Genomic DNA, 24,563 nt, shown 5'->3' on the forward strand with positions numbered 1-24,563 from the left:
GGCACCATGGAACCATCATTTGTGACTGAGATGAGAAAGCTTTGGATTTAAATCTCAGCGTGAAACACACTGTGTTGTACAGAAATGCCTTCATTTGTTGGTGTGATATTTAGTTTCAAAACTTACTTCAAAAGTCCTGCTCCTGCGTCCGGAGACATGGATTTTAGTAGATTTGGGGGCTTTCTTCAGACCTTTATGTACCTTCTAACTCAGTGAATCCACTATGAATTAATATTCTTCCATGTTGAGTTTTTGTTTACGTATAAGAGACTCTGAAAAGTAGAGACTGTACTCCTTTTCACAATACATCTTTGAAAGCTGTGAATTAAGAACTTATCACCCTTTGAAGTACTAAACAAAAAGACAAGAATTACTTTTTGTATTCTAACATATAATGAAATTGCGTGGGTGACACATCAAAGGATAGGTATCTATAAATAAAAGATGGGCATGTTTACTCCCTGCCTAAAACATACATAACATTTCAAAGATGTTGAAAATTAGGGAAATTTTATTTTTTGCCAAAGAAAAGTAGCTCATTTTTGTAACAGCACCTTGCAGGGCGTGCTGAGGCTTCAAACCAGGGAGATTTGTTCTGATGTCTGCAGACTCCTTTCACACACGCTGCTCTCCGTGATTCCTTGATCAGTCTTAGCAGGTAGACACTATAGGATCATAATCACCATTTTATAGATGAGGACGCTGAGACCCTCAATTAAGTGACTTGCCTAAGGACACAGGAGTAAGCAGCCAGCCAGCCCAAAGACCATGCTGATTGTCTGGGTCCTATTCTGCTGCCCACTGACCATGCTGATGGAGTTCATTTCAATGATGTCTAAAGACCTTGCCATAGCTGATCTGCTCGTATATTTCAAAATGGCGTGTTCAAGTACACAATCCCATAATACTGGGTTTTTGTTTGTTTTTCTTTTTAGGGCTGCACCTGTGGTATATGGAAGTTCCCAGGCTAGGGGCTGGCTCGGAGCTGCAGCTGCCAGCCGAAGTCATAAGCCGTGGCAATGCCAGATCCAAGCCACATCTGTGACTTGCAGATCCTTAACCCACTGATCGAAGCCAGAGATTAAACCTTCATCCTCATGGATATTAATTGGGTTCCTAATTTGCTGAGCCACAACAGGAACTCCTTGGATTTTTTTTTAAATCCTCACGAAGGCTTGTTTCATCCCCATCCCACCCCCAATGAGTGAACGTGCAATGCCTGGGAACCTGTTAAATTTGCTATTGCTGCCTTCCCACTGCAGCTGCAGCCCCAATGCAGCTTTGTCTAAATTTCCCTTTCTGGCCTTATCAATTTTTATTGATTAAGGAAGGCCAAGAATCCAAATCGGTAACATTCACCGTAATTTGATGAGTTTTAGAAGGAGTAGGGAGGGTGGCACTACACTGGTGCAGCTGTGAGTGTCCCCTTCAGAGCCAGAGGGAAAGAGGGAGGCTGTGTATGTGTGGGAAGCCGAAGTGGTCACAGCTGAAGCGGCAGGGCTGAGGGCCAAGCCTCCATCCCAAACAAAGCAGAGCTGGGTTCCCATCCTTACTCCACAGCTTACCTGCTGGGCCTTCCCACCCTCGGTTTCCTTATCTATAAAATGCAGTCAGTGGGAGTTCCTATGGTGGTGTGCAGCGGAAACGAACCCAACTAGTATCCACGAGGATTCAGGTTTGATCCCTGGCCTTGCTCAGTGGGTTAAGGATCCAGCATTGCCATGAGCTGTGGTGTAGGTCGCAGACGCGGCTCAGATCTGGCATGGCTGTGGCTGTGGTGTAGGCTGGCTGGAGCTCGGATTCGACCTCTAGCCTGGGAACTTCCATATGCTTCATGTGTGGCCCTAAAAAAAGCACACACACAAAAAAAGTAAATAAATAAAATGCAGTTAATAATGATTTTACCCCACAGGGTTGTGGAGGTGGTTAAACAGGATAATCTACTTAGAGGGCCTGAAACAGTTCATGGCGTTGGCTGTCCCCCCCGCCCCCGCCCCCCACTTTTAAACTCTGCTGTGACTATGGGAATGTTCCCAAACTTGGGCAACATTTTTTTGAAGACCCCACTTGACTGTGGATGAAATCTCCTGATGATCCAGTGCAGGTGACGAGCTGTGCTGTCGATGGGAAAAGAAATCACTTGGATGTCTTCTTGCTTAAACAGTTCAGCCCAAATTGGCTCACAATGACAACATGGACTAATTTGTTTCTTCAACGCCAAAATTGTCATCAAAATAAGACTGAAATTTTTATCACTAAATATGATTTTGGAACAGTCCTTACCACATTCATTACTTAGATAGTCTTTTCTAATTTTCTGAATTGCTGTCAAATGTTTTAGTAATGGAACCTGAAGCCTGCGGAAGGATTCCATAAAAATAAGGATTTCTGATTTGGTTTTTTCTTGTTCTTTTCCTCCCCACTATCTTCCCTGAACTTGTGAGGTTTGTTTTGTTTACTTTGTTTTTTTTTTTGCTTTTTAAGGCCACACCTGAGGCACATGGAGGTTCCCAGGCTGAGGGTCCAGTCAGAGCTACAGCTGCTGGTCTATGCCACAGTCACAGCCACGTAGGATCCGAGCAACATCTGTGACCTACACCACAGCTCATAGCAGTGCTGGATGCTTAACCCACTGAGCAAGGCCAGGGATCGAACCCACAGCCTCAGGGTTCCTATTCAGATTAGATTCTGCTGCACCACTTCGGGAACTCCTGTTTACCCATTTTTAAGAAAGTTTTAGAATACCAGAAATTTAGAAATTCTCAGTAACACTGGCCACACTTGGTTCAGTGCTCTGCTTCACTCAGTGGCTGTGACAACTCTGCCCACTTTCCTTCTGGTGGGTTGTTCTGTTTTCTCTGTGTCAAGTTTATTCGAATTTCACAAAGCAGAAATAATAAAAATCTTTTTTTTCCCTTCAGTTTTCATACTTGATCATAGTCACATGAAAATAAGTTCATTCTTTTTTTTTTTTTTTTTTTTTTTTTGGTCTAGATTGAAATTGGAAGAGAGAAGAAAAGAACTGCTACAGAAACTTGAAGAAACTACTAAGTTAACTACATATTTGCATTCACAACTTAAAAAGTAAGCCTGTTTGGTCTCCTTGAGGGGAAAATCTTTCTTGACTACATTCAGATATGTTTTAGTTCTTTGTACATTCTTTTTCTCTTTACTTTCAATGACTTAAAAGTAAGAAAATATTGGAGTTCCTGTTGTGGCTCAGCAGTAACCAACCAGACTAACATCCATGAGGACATGGGTTCTTATCCCTGGCCTCGCTCAGTGGGTTAAGGATCTGGTGTTGCCATGAGCTGTGGTGTAGGTTGCAGATGTGGCTTGGATCCTGCATTGCTGTGGCTGTGGTGTAGGCCGGCAGCTGCAACTCCAATTCGACCCCTAGCCTGGAAACTTCCATATGCCGCGGATGCAGCCCTCAAAAGCAAAAAAAAAAAAAAGTAAGAGAATATCTATACTAGTACAATTAAAATTTGGATGATCAAATTTAAAGTAGTAGAGATTTGGTTTTTGTTCTGTTTTTTGTTTTGTTTGCTTTTTTTTCCCCATGAACCCCAGGGTCCTATTTGGAATATGTTTGAAATGTATTGGGAAGAAGATGTATTTTGACTATCAGGACATACTTAGGAAAATGACACATTTCTCCACATTACCCATTCTTTTAAAAAGGAGGGGGTGGGGGGGATTTGCCCTAGAGTAACCCCATATTCACCCCTAAAATAGACACAAAAAGAGGAGGAAGGAGAGTGAGCCGTGGGGCCTTTGTCTTTAGAAGCCTGCCTTTTCCTCTCTCACAACAGAAAGTTTTATTCTTTAAGTAAAGTCACTGTATTAACCCTTTGTACTGTTGATACCCCCCCTTCTGTATTTTTTTAACTGCATAGTTGCTTCTGGATGTTTATGCAGATAGGTTTATCAATAGGTGTTTGATGCCTTTTTTAAAGTTTTTCTAACTTGTGCACAAGGGGCTGATTCTTAGTAAGAGTAGGGCTGCTGCTTAAAGAGTATGTAGGGAGCCAGGTTGGAAACGTTCACGAGGAAACACGGAACGTGCGATGTGAAAGCAAGTTCCTTTCCCCGGTCTTTGACTGTCCTTTGGTATCACTGGGTTGCCTCCCTCTCAGGTCCAAAGGAGCCGGCGGGGCTTTGCCGCATCGTCCCCGTTCTAACACGTGTGCTTTCCTCCCTCAGCCTCTCGGCCAGTACCCTGTCCATGTCTTCCGGGAGCAGCCTGGGCTCCCTGGCCTCCAGCCGAGGGTCTCTGAACACGTCCAGCAGAGGGTCGCTCAACTCCCTCAGTTCCAGCGAGCTCTACTACACGGGTCAGGGTGACCAGCTAGACGTGGATTATCAGTACAAACTGGACTTCCTCCTGCAGGAGAAAGGTGGTTACATCCCCTCCGGACCTATCACCACCATCCACGAACACGAAGTGGTCAAGTCCCCCAGCCAGCCCGGCCAGAGCGGGCCCTGCGGGGCCGTGGCCGCAGCCACAGGCCACGCTCCCCCGCTGAGCGAGGCCCCCAAGTCCGTGGCGTCCCTGTCCTCCAGGTCCTCCCTGTCGTCCTTGTCCCCTCCCGGCTCGCCCCTGGTCTTGGAAGGCACGTTCCCCATGTCTTCCCACGACGTCCCTCTACATCAGTTCGCCGCAGACTTTGAGGACTGTGAATTGAGCAGCCGTTTCGCAGATCTGGGCCTGGGAGAGAATCAGCTTTTGCTGGACTCCGACTCGGGGGGAGTGCCCCAGTCTCTCTCAGAGGAGAAGAGCCTCCCCGAATGTGCTCGGGAGCCACTGTTTGAAGGGCCTGCAGGTAAATGGAGACCCTGCTTTCAGTTCCCTCTCAGCCACGGTAAGGAGAAGGATTGGAGGTTATTTCTCCCATGGAAACAAGTGGTACCTGTCCCCCTTCTCCTGCTGCTGCTCCTTTTTTCATTTTGGCTTCATTTGGGAGTTCTTATTGCTATAAACCTACACATTTCTTCAGCAAATACGAATCGCCTTCCCCATTTAATAGATTTAATCACTAAGTATCCATTCTGTTGTCTAGTAGCCCACTTTGTAGGGCAGTTGCCTGGGAGCATATACACCTCAGGCTTCCAAATAGGTTTTGGTTCTGAAATACCGAGGCAACAGGACTTTCTTTTCAAAGTTGGCCTAAAACAGATTAAAACCAAGGCAATTAGCGTACCAGCTAATTAGTACCAAGGTTCAATGTTTGGATTGCTATGGGAATTCTATATAAATACAATTTTTGTTTCATGCCAGACTTTCCCTTTCTGCCCAAAGTTAATTTGGAGAAAGCCAGTCCCCATGCATGGTGTCACCCTGCCATCTTCTGGCCACAGTACTAGTTGCAGCCCAAGAAAGTGCAGTGGATTGAGTTCTTACTGCCACATTTGTACTCAGAGACAGAAACAGAGGGAGAATTTAATATTTTTTGAATTACTCACTTCTGGGAGGCAGAAGCTTTTAGCATGTTAGATGTAGTTGTAAAGAGAATGGGATGGCACTCTGGTTGGCAGATGGTCAAAGCTGTGGTCCGAGGAGCCCACCCCACACGAAAAGTGGAATAAACTCCAGCTCTGGTCCCTGGAGCCTGGCTCAGATCCATACGTGCTCCTGAGTCAACAACAGTCAAGGACAGGCCTCTTGAGAAGTATTTTCTTGCTGTTTCAAGAAGCATATTTATTTTGTATTTTTGACCCTAGGAGTTGGCCAATTCAGACTTTAAAGAGGTGGAGAGACGCAGCTCATTTGTGTGGTTTCAAATACTGAACTAAACTACTGCCTGCCAGTGGCCTGGGGCAGAGGCAGAGCACAGGAAACACCTTTGTGGTTTGTGTGCCACTCTCCTGGCAGGTGCCAAAGCTACAAGTGATGTCTTATTGAAATAATGAACCACAGAGAAAATGAGCACAGGAGCGGTGTTTATACAACGGCTCCAGCAAAGCAGGAACCTTCAGTGAGGCCTCATGCCTGCCTCCAGAAAGGCATGTGGTGTGTGGCACAGTCCTGCCACCCCTGGAGCCAGCCCCTCCTGTGCTAGAGTCTCGGTGGCCTTATTGACTGGCCGTGTTCCAGTGAGCACATTACCTAGTCTCTCAAGCTTGTTGTTCTTCATCTGCAAAGCGGGAGCTAGAGGGGGGTCCTGGGAGGGTTAATACTCCTAAACTGCTTCTGAAGCATCCAGCCCAGCCTGGCAGTTGGCACTCAGTTCACAGTAATTAATATTAACCATATGACACTAAGCAATGCAAACTCTGCTAAACCCACTTCCTGTTGCAAACGCTGGAATTTACAAAGGGAGGACAGAGCAAGAGAGGGAAGAAGTGGAGTGGGTTTGGGGCCATTCTTTTGTGCTTGAAGGCTTTCAGAGTTCTTGAGCATTTCCAAGCTGGTTTTGCTGTTCAGTCTGCTTGGAGGGGCCAGTAAATGAAGCTGGATGCTGGGGAAGTGAATGGGATCTGGGAGAACATAGCCCACGGTCAGCCTACCCAGCAGTCCTGAGGCACTGGCATCCCTGGCCTTCCTGCATCGTCTGCCTGGCCACTGGCTTGCCCCTCACCCTTAGTCTGCTCCTGTGTCTGTCCAGAGGGTCCATGCCTGGAGAACAGTATTTCAGGGCCTCCACGAAACAGCTCTTAATTTTTTTTTAATGCATATTGTATTAGAAAAGCACTGTTAAAAAGTTACACTAAGGGAAGAGGTTTGTGTGCAAATAATAGCGTTTCACGTATAAAGACAACTGAGAGCATATATTTAACCTTGAAGACTAATTCCTTCCAGATCAGGTCACCGGCACTGGGTCTCTTGGGGGATGTCTAACCTTGGCATGGGGGCGGGTAGCTCATGTGGTGAAACCCAGTCACTCCTCTGTTCTCTAGACTCTTGTGCAGGTAAAGTCGAATTCCTTTTCTATACCTTTGACCCCCTGGCACCAGCTCCTGCTGGATGGCAGAAATCAAGTTGGAATAACTCCGAAGTCCTTCCACAGTCAGTCTCTGTCATTGTCAAAGTCAATTTCAGACTGCTGTGGTTATTCCTGGGGGTAATCAATAAATCATGTCATCACCTTCACCCCTCACAAAGGGGGGTGGGCGGAGAGAAGGCACTTCATCATCAAGGAAAAAGCATTCCCACTGCCAGAAATAAAAGGGAAAATGCAGCAATCAATCCTGTAATCTGAAGCCTTAAAACTTAAACATCTTAACAAGATGTAAAGTCACGACTCAGAAGGGGGGCGAAATGCATACCAATACGGATCCCGCTCACTCGGCCGCCTGAGGATGAAAGAACGCCCCGGGCTCCAGCTTATTACCCGGGAACACAGCTTTAAAGGAAGGCTCCCTGCTCTCCGCAGGATGCCGGGCTAGGAATAGAGTCGGAGATAAAAGTGAAGTGGTAGTTGGTGCTAAAGATTCAGTAGCACAGAGTTTTTTAATGGTATTAGCCTGTGAGGAATGCTGTAAGTCAAAGACATTTTCTCTTTAACTTCTATTAGAGCAGCAGCTCAGGAGACGGAGACCATGGCGTGTGGAGAGGAGCAAAAGAGGTGGAAACCTTCCTTGCTGTTGAGCAGCTCCAGGCTCTCTATTGTAGAATTGTCTCCGTTGCTTGTGGGAGGCAGATAGTGTCCTAGCTCCGAGTGTGGTATCCGCAGTGAGCACCAAAAAGAGAGAGTCCAGGGGCCCACAAGAATTCCTGCATTTATCCTTTCCCTTAAAATAGTCCAGGACAGGAGTTCCCACTGTGGCTCAGCAGTAACAAACCTGACCAGTATCCATGAGGATGCAAGTTTGATCCCTGGCCTTGCCCAGTGGATTAAGGATCCAGTGTTGCAGTGAGTTGTGGTGTAGGTTGCAGACACGACTCAGATCTGGCGTTGTTGTGGCTGTGGTATAGGTGGGCATCTGTAGCTCAGATTCAACCCATAGACTAAGAACTTGCATATGCCACAGGTGTGGCCCTAAAAAGGGGAAAAAAAAAAAATTCCGGGACAGAGAGAAACAGTACCCTTCCTCAAACAATGACCAAAATAATTAGCATCCTAAGAATCGTGTAAGTCTTAGTGCCTGGAATCATCCAAATGTATCCATTTGAATAGGAACATCCTTGATTCTCAGGTGGAAATTTTATTTGGGGTTTCTCAGAGCCAAACACTGTATGTGTATTATATTTACCTTTCCTAAGACAGAATCCTGCTCAGTGCTATCACTCTCGCCTCCCTAGACATGGAAAAATCATTATCCAAAAGAAGAGGAATCCACCTGCTTGGGGAGAAAACCACCTGTGTGTCAGCCGCCGTGTCGGATGAGTCTGTGGCTGGAGACAGCGGGGTCTACGAGGCTTTCGTGAAACAGTAAGGATTCAGTAGGCGGGCCTCCGCCTCACAGCCAGCATGTGGGTTCCGGCCCTGAGCGCACTGATGCCAGTCCACTCTCTGCGGTAGGAAGGGTTTTTAGGCAGTGGAAGTGGTGTGCCTAGAAATTTCACCTGTACCAGAAACACCCTGTCAGCAGGGAGATGAGGAACAGGCGAGTGTGCCCAAAGCTGGGCCTAGAGATATAACCTCGATTTTATTTTACTTTATTTCACCTTATCTTACTTTATTTTATTTTATTTTATTTTATTGTCTTTTTAGGGCCACACCTGCAGCATATGGAGATTCTCAGGCTAGGGGTCCAACTGGAGCTGCAGCTGCCAGCCTACACCACGGCCACAGCCACACTGGATCCGAGCTGTATCTGTGACCTACACCACAGCTCATGGCAGCACTGTATCCTTAACCCACTGAGCAAGACCAGGGATCAAACCCACATCCTCATGGATACTAGTTGGGTTCTTAACCCTGAGCCACACTGGGGACTCCATAACCTCGATTTTAATGAGAATGTTGGAGTGGTTGCCAGTGGCTGCGTGGCCCACGAAGCTTCTCTTGTGCGCAGATTGCAGAAAGCCTGGCACAGGGCTGGGGTGTGGTACAGCCCAGGGAGGCTCAGCAAAGGCATGCACTGGGGGGGTCCTCCTTATCAAGGCCCAGATGCAGACTCCTTTTGACAGGAGAACCAAGATTTAAAAGAATGAGCTTTTGCTGGAATGAGGCCCACCCGGTAGTAGAGGGTGCTGTTAATTCGGGTTTTCGTTCGAAATCAGTAAGTGGAGAACAGTGACCATAGCTGTCCAGTCGCAGGGTACCAAACCTGTGCCTGCTGTTTCCCTGCCCCCAGGCCCAGCGAAGTCGAAGACGTTCCGTTCGGTGAAGAGGATGTGGCCATCGTGGAGACGGCCCAGGTGCAGATTGGACTCAGGTGAGGCTGTGGACTGTGCACAGGGAGAGGCATGCCTAGACCCCGAGCTCTTCCTCATCTCATCAGCTTCTCTCTTGACAGATACGATGCAAAGAGTTCAAGTTTCTTGGTGATTATAGCACAACTCCGCAATCTTCATGTCTTCCTGATACCTCACACTTCCAAAGTGTAAGTAAAATCAGTGAAGAACAAATCAAAGAGCTTACAGTTGTGCAGTTGTGCGTATGAGCATTTTACATTGTAATCTCGCAGTTCATCCAGTGAAGATGTGGGAAAGACCTCGCAGGGCTGATGATGTCTTAATCAGCCCTAGGCAGATGAAGACGAAAGGAGGAGGAGAGAAAAGCATACTGGGTTTTGATCCTTGTTCAGCTGATTCATTGTTAAGAATAGGAACCAAGATTCTTTATCTCCCTTTTCAACAAGAAATTCCGTATTATGCTGTGTTGGGGACCTCAGGTTTTTTTTGAAATATAGTTAAAATTTTTGTTGTTGCCTAATTGGGACTATTCTAAGTGCTGAGGAACTTTCTGATCTTTTTCATGAAAATGTAGAGATTAAAGTGTATCAGTACAACACTGCCAAACATCATTGGCACCTGTAAGAGTATCATGTTTTTATCATCAAGCATTCACTCCTGTGAATAATAATTTCTTAAACTTATTTCATCAAACCATGAATCCCAACGAAGTGACACATACTTCTGCTGTCTCTTGCTTAGAGACTTTGTTTCCTGACAGATGTCTCTAGCGATCTTTGCCACCGTCCCCACTCTAAGTCAGAGTTCAGTGCCACTCTCTTAAGTGCTGGAAAGAATCCGGATCTCGACTTAGCATGTCTGACTTAGTTTCCAGAACCTATAAGTCTACCTACAAGTCTACCTACACTTAATAATACATGTTGACTACGCTCATACAGGGGCTCAGAACTCAGAAAGAGCTCCATTTTCTTTTTTTTTTTTTTTTTGTCTTTTTAGGGCCCCACTGGTGGCATATGGAAAATTCCAAGGCTAGGGGTCAAATTGGAACCAGAGCTGCCGACCTACACCACAGCTCACAGCAACGCCAGGTCCTTAACCCACTGAGCAAGGCCAAGGATCGAACCTGCATCCTCATGGATGCTAATCAGATTTGTTTCCACTGAACCACAATGGGAACTCCCAGAAAAAACTGCTGAGGGGTGACCCCGAGACGCCACACCCAGCCAGATGAATGTTTTCCTTAATGATAGATTGTCATCCTCAGTGAGAAGGACACTTAATAGAGTAAATGTTAGAGTTCTGGATGTTTTCCCAACAGGTTTACTTTTAAGTTCACACCCTAATTTCTAAGAATTATCAGAGAGAAGAAACTATCTAATAAAGGAAGAGCTGGATGGAGAGTGTTTTGTAAAAGAAAGCAGAATAGAGCTCCTCCAGGTCAATGTATTGACACTCATCAAAGCAAGAGGGGATAGGGTTCCAGAAGGACCTCCTGGAATCAAGGTGTGGGGGGATCCACACAGCAGGACCAGCAAGGAAGGAGGGCCCCTCAGGGCGCTGGCTGGATCACCCGAGAGCCTGTCTTCCAGGACAGAGACTGGGAATGGCTGTGCATCATATTCAGGGAGGGCTGGCTGATGATGTCATTTGTGACTTTTTCCTACTAATAAGTACACTGCCATCTGGGAGGGTGAGTCTTGGTAGTGTATCAGAGGAAAGACATCCACCAGGGATGGAATATGTAGAGTGAGAGTTGACCACAGGGCCAGGTGAAAGCTCCAGAGCTCCCCAAGAACACAGACTTGGGTTAGACTCCTGCTGGAGGGACAGGCCTGCCCACACCTCCACCTCCGCCACTGCAACCCCAGTACCCTTGCTCACCTGGTCACAGGAAGTCACGGGGCGCCCTCCGGAGGTGATGGTAGGACCTGCAGCAGGACTAGGTCCTGAGCACCACCTCTCTGCTCCCAAGCTGCTGTGCAGTCACTGTTCTAACTGGCCTGAACCTTCCCAGAATGTATGGCAACACGTTCTGAACCCATCATGAAAGCCTTGGCCTAAATAACGACACTGAGAAGATGACAGCTAGCATGAAATAGTCTCAGAATAGTTCTCTTTTTTCTCCTGATGTCAAAACTTTCTTTTTGATTATTAATTATGACAAGCAGAGTTGATTCCTCAGATGGTTGGCGACAGCCACAGTGTCTCTGTAGTGGCTCCTGACCCCGCGCCCCAGCAAAAGAGAGGAAAAGCACCCCTCCCTTCCTTCCCCTGGGCCTTTGGTTGCTAAACATGTGAAACCTCGCTTTTTTCACTTGGAACTATTTTAGGACTGTGTACGTGGTTAGACCACTGGGACAAAGGAAACTGAGTCTGGAGAAATAGAACATTCCTCCCCCCTGCCCACCTCTCTGAAATATTTCCCTTCCCTAAAGGCAGAGGAAGATTTCTTCTGCTGAATCTCCAGACTTAACAACTATGTCCCAAGGTCCACTAGGTTTTTAATGCTGAGTCTCCATAATCAGTGCTGATACAAAATATAGAAATAGTATGACCTGCCTCGGTTCTTCATGTGAATTTCATTTTTTTAATTGGAGAAGGGTGCCCTCAGCATGTGAATTAGAAAGTCTGGAAATGGGACAGGGGAGGATTTAATGCGTGTTCTCTTTCTGAGATTAAAAAAAAAAAAAAAACTTCATGCTGTTTCTAAGAATTGTGAGTCCTCATGCAGTGTGTGCTCAGAAAACTCACTTTAAAGTAGTATTAGAAGTTACTGTTTTTCTCTGACTCTTCCTCTGAATTTGACAAAGCATAAACCACTTCGTCATACCTGAGACTTCTGAGACGCTAGGCAGTGATTTTTGAACTGTTAAATGCTGTGTTTTAAATTTTCCTAACAATGTGCTACGTTGAGTTTCTTTTTCTCTAGTTGGAGAATGTATTCCATTCTCAGGGAGTGACCATCAGCAGCTCTTGCTGAATACGCAGGATGCGTGTTCTTGGGGACAAAGTCACCGTGTCTACTTGGTGTGTTCCCACCCTCCCAGGTTCAGACAGAGCTTCCTAAAGAATTGGCAGCTCACGGGCAAGCAGGCTGTTCAATCCTCCTGCCCCACAGTCTCTGTTCCTCTCCCTTCCCCTCCGTGTGCCTCAGCTGCAGCCCCATGTGGGTGGCAGTGTGGCCTTGCATGATCCAGGGCACCGTCGGCGCCATCGGGTTAGCTGCAAAGGCTCTGTGCCAAAGCTCAGGGTTGATGGTGGCAGCAGAGCTCTGGGTTGATAGTGACCTTCATGCTCCCTGTGCTTGTCTCCTGTGCAGGTCATTTGAGCTGTGACTCTAATATTATTGAAGTACCAGTGAAACCCATTTCATCCTTGTTCTTGGCAGATATTTTAGGGTTGCTCTACTTCCCTCCTCAACTGATGTCAGCTGTCTATTTCGAACGAAAGTCCATCCAGCCATGGAGTCCATGTTGTTCAATGACCCATTCAGAGTGGCCATCTCCCAGACAGCCCTGCAGCAGAAGACTCTGAGAGTGGACCTGTGCTCTGTCAGTAGACACCGAAGGGAGGAGTGCCTGGTAGGAATTTCCTCAGTGCCATTATCAGATGACACTCACAGTCTGATATTCAGAGAATAATTTTCTAGTTGCTGTTTTGCCAGCCTGATGGGCCTACAGACCTGCCTGGTGCCCCAGACATGTCCAATGATGGTTTCATTTTTTATCTGACGTGGTGATTTCTGGTTTCCATTCTTTTATTTTAGACCTTTCACATCTGCTTAGAAATTATGATTTTCTATAAAATCTTTTTTATTTCTAACCTTTGGATAAAGAAGAACTCTCTAACTTCTGTTATGACCTTCACTGTGGGGTATGCTTATTATTCCCGATATGAGCCTCATGCTGGGTGTTTTGTATACAGTATCTTGTTTAATCCTCTGGACAATCTTATGAGAAGGGTAGGATTACTCCTATCTTCAGATGAAGAACTGCTTTTTTTTTTTCTTTCTTCTTTTTTTAGGGCCGTACCTGCAGCATATGAAGGTTCCCAAGCTAAGGGTCAAATTGGAGCTACAGCCACAGCCACAGCAACTCAGGATCCAAGCTGTGTCTGCGACCTACACCACAGCTCATGGCAACACTGGATCCTTAACCCACTGAGCGAGGCCAGGGATTGAACCTGCAACCTCATGGTTCCTAGTCAGATTCGTTTTCAATGAGCCACAACAGGGAAGAACTTCTAGGAGAAATGCTGTGTCCAGGGTCACACAGCTCATGAATGATGAATAGACATCAAAAGGACATCCCACACCTAATTCATTGTTACAGATTTAAGCAGGACACTGAGTATAGTTCCTTTATTCAGTTTGTTCTCCCAGCTATGGTGTTAGAGCTTCTGGGAAGACTGAAGCATTACTGTTTAGAGCAATAGGATGTTTAAGTGCTAACACAGAAGACTTCATACATAACTAATAGTAAGGTTAACACGCCATCGTGCTCTCTGACGACAGCAAGAAGTTACATATGGTGCTCAAATGCAGGTGTCTAAAGGTGTGCCCAGGTGTTCCAGAAACATTGGTCTCCAGCTGAAACCCTGGGTAGTTCAAAGGCCAGCTATAATCCCAATCCAAAAACCAGTCCTGGGGAGTTCCCTTGTGGCTCAGTGAGTTAAGGACCCGACATTGTCTCTGTGAGGAAAATAGAAACCTGTCCTGGGTTTCTTTTGTGGTCCACTTATACATAGACTTTTCTTTTTTCTCTAAATTGGTACTAGGTGTGATTAGTTGAATTTGGGGATGTTGAAGTTCAGATCTGGAGGGCCAACTCTCAAGTTACTCAGGGATTTTCAACTTCAGGGTGGGAGTAGTGTTGGCATCCTGACCCATATGTTGTTCAAGGGTCGACTCTATTTCTTTTTTAGTCACAGCTGAAAATATGACATCTCCAGGTTTTACAAAATCTCCCAATGCTTTATATCATGAGTATTGCAATTTTTCTGCTCTAAAACAAGAATGTCCAATAATCTTAATTATGTCAGAGGAAGCAAATATAAATTGAAACATTTTATCTTCTCTCTTTCTTTTCCTTATATTTCATATAGGCTGGAACTCAGATCAGCCTGGCAGATTTACCTTTTTCCAATGAGATTTTCACTCTGTGGTATAACTTGCTTCCTTCAAAGCAAATGCCCTGCAAAAAGAATGAAGAAGAAACCGAGGATTCTGTATTTCAACCAAGCAAGCCATTAGTCGATTCTATAGACTTGGTGAGTCAAAGTTGGAGAAAAACGTCGTTACAGTTTAATGAAATAATACGGAGGAGAGATCATGCTGTGACACCACTGTGGCTTCTTCACGGTCACTGTCCTTCCTTCCCTCCTTTCACGCCTTCCTAACAACAACAACAATCACAACAAAAACATTTCTCCCAGCTTCCTAACCAAAAAAAAAAAAATTTCCAGCTTTGTTTAAGCCTGTGAAAGAATCATTCATTTCTGCTCGTGCTTTCTTCTGTAAAAATTAAACTAATGTGGGCACCTCATTGTTTTAAGTGACCATGGAAAATATTTTCATTTAAATTTGCACCTTCGTATGTCATGATCACATCTTTCATTCTGCTGTCAGGTTATTCATTTGGAACTCTTACCTTTTGCAAGCATTAAATTGTTAAGCCTAAACAGTGTCTTAGTTTCCATTTGTAACATCAATATCCATAAATATTTTCTTTTAAAAACTGTTGTAAGCAACAGTCACACTTCAGAATTTAAAAAACAAAACAAAACAAAACATGCAGGGGGGCAACTTGTGAAGCCATCCTTCATGGATTTGGTATTTGTGGATGTTGTTACTGTCAAGGTTATTTTAGACTATCTGTGAGGAATTTACTAGGCAAGCGTAATTATCTTACAAAGCTACAGTGCTTTATCGACCATCTGTGTGCAAGAAACTACAGTGAACATTGTGGAAGGTGGGACAGGAAACAACACGTGTTGGTGGAGCTTACATTCCTCCTGTGCCCATGAGGTACTAAATGCCTGAAAGACACTAAGGAATGTGGGCAAGATGGTAAAATATGGCTTCTGCATTTAAGAACACTTTTCTAATGGTCGCACTGTGTATAGGGTTTTTAAAATAGCTTTAGTCCAATGTAATTTACATGCCATACAATTCATCTGTTTCAAGTGTACAGTTCACCCATTCGAAGCACACACTTCCATAGTTTGTAGTACATTCACAGAATTGTGCAACCGTCCCACAGGATAATATTAAAACATTCTCATCACCCCAGAGAGAAGGCCCGTGCACATTAACAACCACCTCTGATTCTGCCTAACCCCTTTCACCCAAAGCAACCACTAATCATCCTTCTGTCTCTAAAAATGTGTTTATTATGGACATTTTATATACATGGAAGAATACAACATCTATCCTTTTGTGACCAGCTGCTTTCACTCAGCATAATGTTTTCAAGGTGCATCTATATGGAAGCATGTATTAGTACTTCATTTCTTTTTTCAAACAATATTCCATTGCATGGATATGCTACCCTTTATTTATCCATTCATCAACTGATGAGCCTTTGGCCTGTTTCTACTTTGTGACTGCTCTGAGTAAAGCTGCTACAAACATCTGTATACAAGAGTTTGTGTGGACATATGTCTTCATTTGTCTTGGGTGTATACCCAGAAGTGGAATTACTGGGTCATATGGTAACTCTATATGTTTCACTTTTTGAGGAACTGCCTGACTATTTCCCAGGTGGCTGCACCATTTCACCTTCTCCTTGTAGTGTCTGAGGGTTCCAGTTTCTTCCCACCCTCACCCCATGTTATGAATCTGTCTTTTTGACTCTAGCCATGCTGGTGGGGGTGAAGTGGTACCCTTGCGGTTTTGTTTCATATTTCCCTAATGACTAAAGATGTTGAGCATATTTTCATGGACTTTTTGGCCATTAGTATATCGTTTTTGTTTTTGAGAACTGTCTGTTCAGATCCTTTGTCTTTTTTAAAAATGGGTTATTTATCTTTCTGTCATTGAGTGATGAGTTCCTCATATATTCTTAACACAAGTCTCTTATCCAGTAAACAATTTGCAGATATTTTCTTTCATTCTATGGGTTAGCTTTTCACTTTCTTCATGGTTTCATTTGCAGTACAGAGCATTGTTTGTTTGTTTGTCTTTTTTGTCTTTTTAGGGCTGCACCCACAGCATATGGAGGTTCCCAGGCTAGGGGTCAAATTGGAGCTGTTGCTGCTGGCTTATGCCAGAGCCACAACAATGCCAGATCCAAGCCACGTCTGCAACCTACACCACAGCTCATGGCAATGCCGGATCCTTAACCCACTAAACGAGGCCAGGGATCAAACCCGTAACCTCATGGTTCCTAGTCGGATTCATTTCTGCTGCACCAGACAGAAACTCCAAAGAATCAACTTTTGATTTAGTTCATTTTCTCTAATATTTCTCTAGTCTCTATTTCATGAATTTCTACCCCCCATCTTCATTATTTCCTTCCTTTTTACTGCTTTAGGTTTATTTTGCTCTTTTTCCATTTTCTTAAGCTGGAACATTAGGTTATAGATTAGAGATCTATCTTCTTTTTAATATGGACACTTATGGCGATAAGTTTTCCCTCTGAGCACTGCTTTAGGGGCATCCATAAATTTTGGTATATTGGTTTTTTTTTTTTTTTTTTTTTTGGTCTTTTTGCTATTTCTTTGGGCCACTCCTGTGACATATGGAGGTTCCCAGGCTAGGGGTTGAATCGGAGCTGTAGCTGCTGGCCTACACCAGAGCCACAGCAATGCGGGATCCGAGCTGCATCTGCAACCTACACCACAGCTCACGGCAACGCCAGATCATTAACCCACTGAGCAAGGGCAGGGACCGAACCCGCAACCTCATGGTCCCTAGTCGGATTCGTTAACCACTGCACCACAACAGGAACTCCCAAATTTTGGTATATTTTGTTTTCATTGTTATTTATCTCAAAGTATTTCCTAATTTTCCTTATGACTTTTTGCACTCATTGGTTATTTAGAATTGTTAATATCCACAGATTTGTTGTTGATTTCTAATTTCATTATAGTGTGGTCAAAAATATAATTTGTATGATTTCAGTCCCTTTAAATTTACTGAGGCTTGTTTTATGGCCTAGCATATGGTCTATCCTGGAGAATGTTCCTTGTGCTCCTGAGAAGAATGTGTATTCTGCTTTGGATGGAGTATTCTGTAGGTGTTTATTAGGTCTAGTCAGTTTAGAGTATAGTTTTATATAGAGATATTTTTATTATGCTTTTTATCTTATTTTAATCTCACTCTTACTTGTTTCTTTTATGGAGAGGAGTGATGGAGAGATGTATAACAAAATATACAAATCTTATGTGAATTTTCACAGTCAGGCACTCCTATGTAGCTACCACCCAGAACAAGGTACAGTGCATGATCAGCACCCTAGAATCCTCCTTTGTGCCCCATCCTAATCATTACCACTCTCTCCTGAAGGTAATCTCTATTCTCGCTTCCATCACCATATGTTAGTTTTGCCTGTCTTTGAACTTCATATAATGAAGTTCAGTATATATTCTTTTATGTCTGGCATCTTACACTCAACATTATGTCTGTGGGGTTATCTATGTTTTTTTGTGTAATTGTAGTTCATTCATGCTCACTGTTGAATGATATTTTGTTGCATAATTATAGTCACAGTATATTTTGCTATTGAAGGACATTTGAGTTTTTAATTTGGGGGCTGTTATGAACATTGCAATATTAACATTCTTATACATGTATTTTTGTAAAGATATTGTGTGTCTTCTTTCATTTTAACCATTTTGGTAGATATATAGCACTCTCTTGTGTTTTTTGCGTTTCCCTGATTATAATGTTTAATGGTTAAATGAATGTCATCTTCTGTGAAATGTCTGTTCAAGATTCTGCCCTTTCTTCTATTGTATTCTTTTTTTAATAGTTCTTAATTTTAGATTTGAATGTTTTATAAAATGTATATACATTAAAAATATCTTCCCATTCTGTGGCTTTCCTTTTAATTTTCTCAGTGTTGTCTTCTGGCAAATGGAAGTACTCAAGTTTAATACAGTCTTATTTATCATTGTTTTTCTCTTTATGGTTAGTGCCTTTTTTTTTTCTATTTAAGAACTATTGCCTTTCCCAGTGTCATTAAGATGTTTTCATACATTGTCTCATAAAAGATTTATTGTTATACCTTTCACATTTAGATATATAGTCCACCTGAAATTAATCTTTGTGTAAGGTTTGAGGTAGGGGTCAAGATTCCTTTTATCCATATGATAGCCAATTGACCCAGCCTTGTTTTTTGAAAAGACTTTCTTTCCTAACTGCATTGCAGTGTCACTTTTGTCTTGAACCAGATGATTTCTACATGTGTTAGTCTGTTCCTGAACTTTCTATTCTGTTCCATTGGCTTAGTTGTTTATCTTTGTAGATAATACCATTTTTTTTCCAAAGTGAAGGCTTTCAGTTATTCATCATTTAGAATGCTTTTTCTGATACTATTTTAGGTAATTGCTGTCAGATTAAGGAAGTATCTTTCTCTTTCTAGTTTGCTGAGAGTTTTATTATGCATATATATTAAATTTTATCAAACATTTTTACTGTATCTCTTAAGATGATTACATGGTTGTTCTCCTTTATTCTCTTAATATAGTGGATTACACATCGATTGTCTTTTAAATGTTAAATCACCCTTGGATTCCTGGAATAAAACCGACCTCATTGCAGTGTATTTTATGTGTATTTTTATATACATTGCTGGATTTGATTTCTTGAGTTTATGAATGAGGTTTTTTTCATTTATGTCCATGAGAGAGGTTGGTTTTTAATTTTCTTGTAATGTCTGTCTTTTTTTTTTAATATCAGGGTTTTGCTGACCTCATAATACAGGTTGAAAGGTATTCTCTTTTACTCTCTGCAGAAGTTTTTGTAAGATGGGTATTACATGTTCCTTAAGTATTTGGGAGAATATCCAAGAGAATTCACCAACCTGGCCTATAATCTTCTTTGTTAATAAGCAACTTTTCTCAACCAGGGTTCTCAGAGAGAAATAAGTACTACCAAAAAAAATGTTTACAGTGAGTGTTTTCTTATTTCTCCCAAGGATGGTATGTAACTTACACCCTCCTGGATGTTTCATTTTGTTTTAGTATAATGGATGCCTGAGGGCTTTGGGGCTTAACTCTCATGGAATCCCAGCTGGAAAGGGCTGGTGGATTGTTTTTTAACTGCAGATTTAATATCCTTGTTAGTTATCAGACTGTTCCAACTTTTAGTGCTGTCATTGATTTTAGTAGATTGTATTCTTCACAGGATTTGTTCATTTTATCTAAATTATCAAAACATTGGCATTAAGTTATTCATGATATTGTTTTATTGTCTCTCCATGTATGCAAGGAGTTTGCTATGTTTTTTGTTTCATTCCTGATATTGTTAATTTGAGCCTTTTTTTTTTCTCCTCACTCTTACCAGGAACTTGTCAAATTTTTTATATTATTTAAAGAAACTTTTGGCCTTGCTGATTTTTCTCTGTCATATATGTGTTTTCTATTTTCTGCTCTTTATTATTTCCTGTTACTACCTTTTAGGCTTTAATTTGCTGCTCTTTTTATACTTCTTGAGATAGATGCTTAGATAATTGTTTTGTAAACCTCTATTACAGTATATGCATTTAGGGCTAAAAAATTATCTTTGAGCACAGCTTTTGCTGCTTTTCACAAGTTTGATAATGGGACATTATCAAAATCCAGTAGAATTTAAAATATTTTATAATTTCCATTGTAGTTTCTTTTTTGAGCCAAGGCCTTTTTTTTTTTTTTTTTTTTTTGTCTTTTTAGGGCCACACCCATGGCATATAGAGGTTCCCAGGCTAGGGGTGGAATCAGAGCTATAGCCGCTAACCAACATACAGTCAGAGCAACACAAGATCCAAGCTGGCCATCTGCGACCTAAACCACAGCTCACAGCAATGCTGGATCCTTAACCCACTGAGCGAGGGCAGGGATCAAACCTGTGTCTTCTTAGATACTAGTCAGATTTGTTTCCACTGAGCCATAATGGGAACTCTGAGCCAAGACTTTTTAAAGAAGTATATTTACTTAATTCCCAATTAGTGGAGTTTTCTGGTTATCTTTGTTACTGACTTTTAGTTTTATTTCACTGTTGTCAGAGAACAGAATACATATCATTTGTAAAGAATGTTGAGACTTGCTTTATGGCTTGCTTTATGTTCAGTTTTAGTAAAAGTTCTATGTGCTTTTTAAAAGAATGTATTTTTTGGAGGTCACATTTGCTTTACAAATCTTTTGCATTTACTGACCTCAATTTACTTATTTTATCAGTTAGTAAGAGGTATAGTAAAATCTCCATGATTATAGATGTCTGTTTCTCCTTTTAGTTCTGTTAGCCTTTGCTTTATGTATTTTGTATCTAGGTTATTAGGCGAATATGAATTTAGCATTGTATTGTATCTTTCTGTTCAACAGATTCTTTATTTTATTTTTTGTCTTTTGTCCTTTTTAGGGCCTCACCCGCAGCATATGGAGGTTCCCAGACTAGGGGTCCAATCAGAGCTGTAGCTGTCAGCCTATGCTAGAGCCATGACAACACCAGATCCAAGCCACATCTGCAACCTACACCACAGCTCACATCCATGATTGTTAACCTACTGAGCGAGGCCAGGGATTGAACCCGCAATCTCCTGGTTCCTAGTTGGATTTGTTTTCTGCTGCACCAGGACAGGAATTCCCAATAGATTCTTTAATCACTATAAAATATTCCTTTTTATTTCTAATAATACCTCTCATTTTAAAGTCTATTTTGTCTAGTATTAATAAAGCTACATCAGTTCTTTTTTGCTTAGGCTTTGCATAGTTTATTCTTTTTCTTTCAACCTTTCTGAGTTTTTTATATTTAAAGAGTTCCACTTACAAGCAGTACATAGTTGGTTTTGTTATCCAGTTTTTATTTATTTTTTCTTGTCTTTTTGCCTTTTCTAGGGCCGCTTCCTGCATCATATAGAGGTTCCCAGGCTGGGGTCTAATTGGAGCTGTAGCCACCGGCCTACACCACAGCCACAGCAACGTGGGATCTGAGCCACATCTGCAACCTACACCACAGCTCACGACAATGCCAGATCCCCAACCTACTGAGCAAGGTCAGGGATCAAACCCGCAACCTCATGGTTCCCAGTCGGATTCACCAACCACTGCACCACGACAGGAACTCCTGTTATCCAGGAGTTTTAAATCTTCATCTTTAATTGAAATATTTACTTTATTTACATATAATGCTATTAGTGATGTACTTGGTTTTGAGCCTATCATCTTGTCATTTGTTTTCTTTTAGTTTTATTTTTGTTCCTTTTATTTTTGTTTTATTTTTGTTCCTTTTCTTCCTTCTTTTGGATTAATCAAGTGTTTTTTAAATTTTATTTTTCCTTCTATTAGAGCATTAGTAATACATTCTTTTTTTTTTCTTTTTTTTGCTGTTTCCCTAATGATTATAGCATGTATCCTTGACATTAGAAACTGTTAAATTAATACTTTTGCTTTTTTGCAGGCAGTACAAAGATTTTAAAAGACTTTGTTATTCCTTTTCCTCCTTCTGTGCAAATATTGGTCATATATTTTAGTTAGATATATTTTGAATCTCACAAGACATTATTATTTTTGTACTATTGACAATTGCTATTCTTTTAGGTTTTTCTACATTTTTACCTTTTCTGGCATATTTTTTTCCTTTCTGCATTATTGTGCTTCCAGTTTGGATCATTTTCCTTCTGCCTGAAGATTTTCCTTTAGTACAGGGCTCTTAGTATCTTTGTTTCAATTTCATTCGTGAAGAACTCTTTCTTTTCTTTCCTTTTTTTGTTCATAGTCAAAATTCTAAGAAAGCAATTTATCTGACCACATTAAAGATAACATTTTGTTGTCATCTGGTTTCCATTTGTTCTATTGAGCTGCTAGAGGGCAGTCTAAAAGGTATTACATCTTTTTTCTTTCACTACCTGTAAAATTTCTGTTTTTCTTTGATTTTCAGCAGTTTTGCTCTGATGTGCTAATGTGGTTTTCTTTGTGTTTATTCTAGTGAAATTCTCCATTTTTTTCATCAGTTTTCTTGAAATATTAATTATAAAATTGAATCAACTATATAGGTCTGCCTCTTTTGCCTATTATTTTTCTTGGCTTTCAGTCGTTGAGTCCCATTTCCAGTGGAATGCTGGATATTATGTATGAAGGATTGTAGAGACTCTGGCTGATCACTTCCTCCAGAGAGGATTTAATACGCTTCTGGAAGGCAGGTTACAATATGGGCAGATCCAGGAGTTCCTGTCATGGCTCAGAGGTAACGAGCCTGACTAGTATCCATGAGGATGCAGGTTCAATCCCTGGACTCACTCAGTGGATTAAGGATCCTGTGTTGCCATAAGCTGTAGTATATATAGGTCCCAGACATGGCTGGGATCCAGCATTGCTGTGGCTGTGGTGTAGGCTGGCAGCTGCAGCTCTGATTCAGCCCCTATCCTGGGAACTTCCATATGCTGCAGATGCAGCCCTAAAAAGCAAAAAAAGAAGGAAGGAAGGAATGTAGGAAGGAAGGAAGGAAAATGGGCAGATCCCCTGGATCACTTGAGGAAGCTGATTTCCAGGTTTTCTCTCCATTGGATGGACCATGAGGCAACTGAAATAGCTGCCTACTGTTTAACCTACTAGCAGCTGGTTTTTGCTTTCCTAGCTTCTTGCTCTGCATGTAGGCAGCTTAGGACTGGCAAGTGTCTTGAAAGAAATATTATGCAGAGTATTGAGATCACTTTGCAGTTCATTTTCTCTGGCCCTTCCCATGCTGGCTACTTGTCCTCAACTCAGTTTTCATCTTTGCATCCTACCATCACTGCCACAGCTGTGGGCGACCACAGTCTGTTAGCTTGTGTGCCTCACCGTGCTCCCAAGGGAAAAGATGATCCCTTCAACTCCTTACCTTTTCCTTCTCCCTGGAATCTTGGCCCTCAAATCCTAATTGCCTTTGGTGCTCTTCCTTGCTTTAAAACAGCTGGAGTTTTTCTTTGTTGTTAGCTTTTTGTTTTATTTTATTCAGCTTTTTTATTTGGTCTCGATGGAATTGGGTTTCATACTTCCTTCTTTTTCACAACTGGAAGCATAAGTCCCCAACTGATAAGTTTTTAAATCATTTTGTGATGTATATAATTTCATTGCCATGTGTTTTACTTTCTCCAGGATGCAGTGTCAGCCTTACTCGCAAGAACATCAGCTGAGCTGTTGGCTGTGGAACAAGAATTAGCACAAGAAGAAGAGCCAGGGCAAGAAGAAGAGCAAAGAGGTCCAGATGGAGATTGGTAAAACAGTTATTTCCTGTTGCTACTGGGATCTCAGAGAGGATGTGTTTAGTTTCTCATAAGAAATGTTCCGGGAAACCTTCATAGGTTTAGATCTTATTCTGAAATTAACGGAAAGTAATGCAGCTTCAGGGAGCTGCCCCAGGGGAAAGCCTCTCCTTGGTCAATAGAGAGTAAAAAGAAGGAATGGCAAGACTGTGGGCAAAGTTAACACATGATCAAGAATCTTTGTTCTTGCTTCAGTAATTTTTTTTTTTTTCCTTCTTAGGGCCACACTCGTGGCTTATGGAAGTCCCCAGGCTAGGTGTCAGAACAGAGCTGCAGCTGCCAGCAGCCTACACCACAGCCACAAACAACTCAGGACCCAAGCCAAGTCTGCGACCTACACCACAGCTCATGGTAACGCTGGATCTTTTACGCACTGAACGAGGCCAGGGATCAAATCCAAATCCTCATGGATGCTAGTTGGGTTCGTTCCCGCTGAGCCACAATGAGAACTCCTTGCTTCAGTAATTTTGACACTATTTGAAGTCTAAACTATCTATTTTGAAAGGTATATGGTAGTTTTTGGTAGAGTCATACATAAATTTAAAAACAACTCCTTTTCTGCAAACTACCAGAAGTACCATTTAGGCTCTGATAAGTCAAAGCCGATGTTTAGAAAACAGCTTGAGTAGTTATTTTTCTGTTTCTTGCCATTTTCACCTTCTTTTTCTGTTTCCTTCTCATTATTCATACCTCATTTTTTTTTAAAAGAAAAAAAGCTTATTATAGCCCTTGTCTAGATTCACATATGTATAAAGAACGATCTTTCTAGGTTTGTACTGTTTTCTCTAAAAACAAATTTTAGTGAATGTGTCATTCTTTTT

At 42.2% G+C, this 24,563-nt stretch overlaps 1 protein-coding gene across 2 annotated transcripts in view; it reads left to right on the plus strand.

The window, feature by feature from the left end:
- The window catches only part of WWC2 (WW and C2 domain containing 2), a 186,933-nt gene that overhangs the window by 144,034 nt on the left and 18,336 nt on the right, over positions 1 to 24,563 (plus strand). For both annotated transcript variants that reach the window (XM_085000947.1, XM_003359464.6), the window contains 8 exons: positions 2,995 to 3,084; positions 4,207 to 4,826; positions 8,246 to 8,375; positions 9,244 to 9,324; positions 9,406 to 9,492; positions 12,693 to 12,885; positions 14,408 to 14,572; positions 23,576 to 23,694. In XM_085000947.1, the coding sequence (XP_084857073.1) occupies positions 2,995 to 3,084; positions 4,207 to 4,826; positions 8,246 to 8,375; positions 9,244 to 9,324; positions 9,406 to 9,492; positions 12,693 to 12,885; positions 14,408 to 14,572; positions 23,576 to 23,694 (1,485 nt within the window). The remainder of the gene's footprint in view (positions 1 to 2,994; positions 3,085 to 4,206; positions 4,827 to 8,245; positions 8,376 to 9,243; positions 9,325 to 9,405; positions 9,493 to 12,692; positions 12,886 to 14,407; positions 14,573 to 23,575; positions 23,695 to 24,563) is intronic.

This window comes from Sus scrofa, chromosome 15 (genome assembly GCF_054392235.1).
Source record: "Sus scrofa isolate SSC_HxYL_T2T_F1_AM1 chromosome 15, Sscrofa_HxYL_maternal_Yorkshire_Landrace_v2.0, whole genome shotgun sequence".
Classification (NCBI taxonomy): domain Eukaryota; kingdom Metazoa; phylum Chordata; class Mammalia; order Artiodactyla; family Suidae; genus Sus; species Sus scrofa.